Source organism: Equus caballus, chromosome 6 (assembly GCF_041296265.1).
Source record: "Equus caballus isolate H_3958 breed thoroughbred chromosome 6, TB-T2T, whole genome shotgun sequence".
NCBI lineage: Eukaryota > Metazoa > Chordata > Mammalia > Perissodactyla > Equidae > Equus > Equus caballus.
The window spans coordinates 65,461,857-65,467,390 of record NC_091689.1 but is presented as its reverse complement, the minus strand read 5'-3'; the positions used below and the strand labels follow the sequence as shown (position 1 = coordinate 65,467,390).

The following is a 5,534-nucleotide window of genomic DNA, read 5'->3' as shown; positions in this document are numbered from 1 at the left end:
GCTGTGAGAGGCGTCCCACATATAAAGTAGAGGAAGATGGGCATGGATGTTAGCTCAGGGCGAGTCTTCCTCAGCAAAAAGAGGATGATTCGCCATGGACGTTAGCTCAGGGGTAATCTTCCTCAAAAAATAAAATAAAAAAATAAAAGCAACACAGTTTCAGAAACTTTGCTGCTCAAGCTCCAAATCTATACAATGTCACCTCTAAACGGGCAGAAGGACACCAACCTAAATTGAAATGTCCCATATCTCTGCACTCACCACCTCTCCTCTGGCTTGAGGAATGTTTTGATTTGTAAAAAGACTGCAGAAATATGACAAAAATAAAGATAGAAATTATGTCACAACAGAATTTTATAGTACATCTGTTTAATTATATGACCATTAATGCAACATTTGCCTCAATAATTTCATTCAGATAATAAAAAATGATGGTATAATGACCAGTTTAAAGCTGGTTCAATCACAATTTTACAAGCTTATTTATCAAGAGTGAAAATAGAAGACTATTAAAAATAGTTAAAAAGATAACGTGTGTCATAGTGCTGAATGTTTCTGTAACTGTTGGTAAGGCTTACATCTAACTCTGATGCAGAATTCTTATTGGCATCAAAATAGTTCTTTTCTCAGCCACATGGTAAACACTGGCACTATGAGTCTGGAAGAGACTGGCTATGGGTACCACTTCTCGTCTTCAGCTGGGACTGCGCGATATCAGCAAGTGCACTTTGTATCTTTTCCAGAAGCATGTCCCCTCGATAAACAACATCCTCCAGGCATGTAGCAGCTTCATGGTTTTCTTCTTCTAGCTTATACAAGCTGGCAGCCTTTATTATAAGACAGAAATTTAAAAATCTTTTGAGAAATCAAAAACTTGAAGATTAATTAAGAGTTAAGAAGGAAAGAAACTGCAGTATAAGTTTTTATTTTCAAGTCTGGATGACTATGCAACCATTGTGATAAGACTTTCCAGTGGCAGAAATTCTAAAATCAGATAACTTTTAAGAGTTTTCCCTGTATGAACTATTTAAAAGAATGAATTTTGAATTAGAGATCTCAGGATGTCTATATGTGACTTCCTTCCACACTGCTTTGGGATACGACTAATTTACTCCACATCCAGAATGTCACCCTCCTCTCCTTCTTTGCTAGGAAAAGAGCCAAACTGAGGAAAGCAGGAAGTTCTCTTATAACTCAAAATTGGACAACTATGTATATTCAATTCAGTCTTTAACAGACAACACTAGTTCACAAGAAAACTCCTATTTTAAAATTTAATTTTGGGGGCCAGCCCCGTGGCTGAGTTCGGGCACTCCGCTTCGGTGGCCCAGGGTTTCGCCAGTTCGAATCCTGGGTGCAGACATGACATTGCTCATCAAGCCATGCTGAGGCGGCATCCCACATGCCACAACTAGAAAGATCCACAACTAAAAATACACAACTATGTACTCGGGGGCTTTGGGAGAAAAAGGAAAAATAAAATCTTTAAAAAAAATTTAAAAAAATAAAATAAAATTTAATTTTAAGGTAACTTTAAATATTATAACAAAAGGTATTTAAGCAATCTTTTTTAATTCAAAATTCTCTACCAGCAAAATTCGAAAAGGAAAAGAGATTTTTACCTGTAAAGCAGCTGTAGATTCTTCACTCGGTAAGGAATCTATCAAAACATCAATGTCTTTTGCTGTTCGTGCAATCAGCGCTGCAAAAAGCTGGGCATATTCTAGAGAAAGATATTACTAATTTAGGATTTTAGAGAATCTCAAGTTTTCAGAAGTAGAAATTAAATTCTAAGTTAATGAAACCCGAAAACTTTCTAGAACTTTTTCTGTACTAGGCTTCTAATGACTGAAGTGTAATTTTAGCACACCAATCATTTTAACAGACAAACAATTTTAAAACACACATTTGAGAATTAGCCTTAATATTAATTCAAATTGGGAATTAAGCATAATGTATAACATTTCATTTATTAGGACAATGTGGCAGTTACTTGCATAGTTGAATTTGTAAATGGGATACCTTCTTTATAAAGGTCCCTCAAGTAAAATTCAGCTACATTTCTACAAATTCTCCTCTAAGGGAATAACAATCTGTTACATGACATGAACAGAATTATGAGATGTTATGTAAATTGACTGTAACAAACTCATTTCTTTTATGATAAACAAAACTTGTAGTAATATTCTCAAACAATAACATTTTTAGAAAGCCATAAATAAGCTAAATTTCTCAATAAATCTAATTTTAAAGGATTGTAAGCAATATTGTGGTCAAACTAAGAGAAGCCAAGAAAATCTATTTACCTTCTGTAGGATTAGCTGGTTGATCTTTGTTAATTGCTGTCTGAATATTACTAAAAGAGGCAGGAGGACCACACTGCTGTAATACTCCAATGGCATTACAGAACTGATCTGCAAGCTGGAGGCCAAAGAAAACGAGAGAAAGGATTTATCAATTTTAAGGATTTTATTGGTAATGGCAGCAACAATAAGTTTCTATAATGATCCCTGAGCAAGGGAATAAAACAGAAAGAAGCAATTTTGGAAAAAATAAGCCAGTTACTAATAACAAGGATTAAATGTTTTCATCACACAAAGAAACTAGGTTTGGTATCAATCTAGTTGAAACAGTTAAAATGAAATGCAAAATAATCTTTCTTTTCTTCCTAAGGTAACAGAACGAGAGAAATATAGCCAATACTTGTTGCAAGCACAATAAGGCCTCTTTTGGAGTAGTGGTGGAAAAGGGCAAATTTGACCATCAGATATCTAAGTATGGCCCCAGGGTAAATAAAAAAATGTATGACTCTTTGTACAACGTATATGATCCCTTTTCTGAGACCAGAGTAGTTACACATACAAAGAAACAGTGGGAAAAAGACTGCACCTTAAATATCCCAAAAGGTTTTTCGCCATGACTCAAGTTGTAAACTCCTGCTCTAAAAGTATTCCTTAAGCAGTTCTGAAGATTGAGAACACCAATTCCTTACCATCTCCGAATTTAACACTCTTATCCTCTCCACCAACTTCTCTCAACAGTCCTGACCTTCCAAACCTCAATTTCTTATTTCCAATCAGTAAATAAGCATTTCCACTAAGTTTCTCTGCCATTATTTGAATGAGAGAACTCAAAGTCAACTGTTTCCTTTTTTAAGTATCTAATTTGTATTGAGAATCTCCTAGTCAACCAGTTTAACTTCAGACTCTTCGTTTCCTTCCACCTTCAAATCCTGCTAACACAAATCTTTCCCTTTTCCTTCCATCATCACCGCTGCTGTGTTAGTTCAACAAACTACCTCATACAGGAATTATTACGATAGCCTCCTTATTGTTTACTGGTTCACTGTTATTTCACCCTGCTCAAAAATTTTGAGCTCACCCGAGCATGGTCTTTAAGACAAATCTACAACTCTTCAGGCTGTTTCAAAGCTTTCAATAATCTAAGTCAACTCTACTCATTCATTTTCTACCTCTCCTTCATATACACCTGACTAGTAATAAATTCATTTCTGACTCCACCGCTTTGCTCACATTTTGCCACCCATAATGGAGCCGCAGTAAGTGCTCAGAAGCTGTACAAATATGGATTCTAATTCTGGTTCTAGTAACCCGAGTAGATTTTTTTTCATTTTTAAATTGGGAACATTCTCACTTGACAGCATCGTTGTGAGGAATAGAGAAAACACACACAAAAAAACTCATCATAGTGTCTATCTGCTCTGTCCTTCAAAAGCTCTCAAGATCCATTTATTCAACAATATTTATCGAAAATCAACTCCATGACAAGTATTGTATATCAACATTATAGCAATATTGTGAACAAGAACTCCTCATGGAGTTCTCAGAGGGTAAAACAAATGTTATTTTAATCGTTTTACAAATAATTTCAATTCAGGTAAATGCTAAGAATTCTTCTATTTTAGTTCATATCACTCTATATTCTAATTTACCTCAGCACTTACAGCTGAAAACACTGAATTCATTTTAACACCCTAACCACAGACTACTTTTGTATTATTTAAATGTCTCTTGAGTATAAGACATCTTTCTAATCAGACTGTAAACTCCTTAAGGAGTATCCCTCTGTAAACACGGCAGTGCGTACATACACAGTAGGCAATGATGCTAGTTAACCTAGAAGCTTCTCTCCAAAATCCAATTATCAGCACGCCTACCCTGGAGTTACAGCCATGTTCACTTTGTCCTTACTATCCTTTTGGCTACAAGACATGCATGAATATGCAACATTTCCCCTAAAATAACATTTCTGTCCAGCAGCATCATTACAATTTGATTTTGTATAACTTCAAAGGAGTATCTCCCTGAGGGAGGTCGGCTGGCAGCCCAGGCAAAGTGACCAAAAGGGAGAATGTATCTCGGTGAATTCACCAACATTTAGAAGGGATGGTCCTCTCAGTCTTAAAAGAGCTTACTTTATACACACAGAGTAGATCAGTTTCTCAGAAGCAGATTCACACTCTTCAAGTGTACAAAGACTCATGTAATAAAAGAATGCCAACTTATCAACTTCAAAAAAACTGGCAAGGAATCAAGTACTTAGATTTTCCAGTCAACATATTCTCTCTCTATAGGCATCTTACCTGGGATATCAAATAACAAAATGACCGAGAGAAATATAACGACCAATAGAAAACTATTTAACTCTTAATGGTAATAAGTATATGAATCCTTGGTTTGCATATACATTCCACTTAGGGATAATAGGAAAAATAATCAGAAGGACAAAAGCAAGGGGAGCTACTTACAAGACCTGACCTTTAATACGGAGTAGACTTTTGGGGAGACATTAAAGAAGACTTAAATAACAGAAAGATATACGATGATTAAAAGATTCACTATCATAAAAATGTCGGTTTTCCCCAAAATGACTTATGCTGGGGAGTGGCCAAGAGATGCAACAAGACCGTTGGTCTACACGTACCAACTAAAATGAAACAGAACTTCTCATCTCACCATCACTCCCGCCCCATCCTGAAACTTTGGGCGAAGGAATATTCTCGGCTAACATCTAATAACAAAGAACCAACCATCAAGAGCACAGGTTTTCCTCCATGGGTTAAAACTGATACGGGGGGGGAAAGGCTTCTACTGCTTCTCCCCTTCCCCCAAAGAAAAGAGATGCCATAAGCACCACTGACAAGAAAATAAAACTGTCCCAGAGAACAAGACAGGACCGTGAAGCTTCAGAGTCCTGGTAGAGAGATGTTCCACTTCTCAGGCGAAAGCAGCAGCTCCCTCCCGCGGCTCCGCACGCCGCCGGGCAGCCGGCCTCAAACCTCCCGGATCGCCGCGGCGCCCCCGCCGCCCCGAACTCCTTTTGCTGAAGCCCTGCCTCAGTCCGCTCCCCACTTCTGGCTTCTGTCTCTCGGGCCCCTTTTCCTCCCTAGCTTTCCCTCGCGAAAGAAGAAGACAAAGACTAACCGAGCGAAATCGCTCACCGAGTTCACGGCGTCCTGCAGCTGTGTGAGCCGATCCGCCATCTTCCTCCCGCAAACAGGAGGACGCTAAGAC

General features: G+C 37.7%; 1 protein-coding gene across 1 annotated transcript; it reads right to left on the bottom strand.

Moving 5' to 3' along the window:
* Positions 1-352: 352 nt before the first annotated feature.
* Positions 353-5,534, bottom strand: MED21 (mediator complex subunit 21). The gene is given in 4 exon segments (NM_001242512.2): positions 353-827; positions 1,623-1,723; positions 2,307-2,421; positions 5,462-5,534. Coding segments are annotated over 4 exon segments (435 nt in total). The 5' UTR covers positions 5,504-5,534; the 3' UTR covers positions 353-650.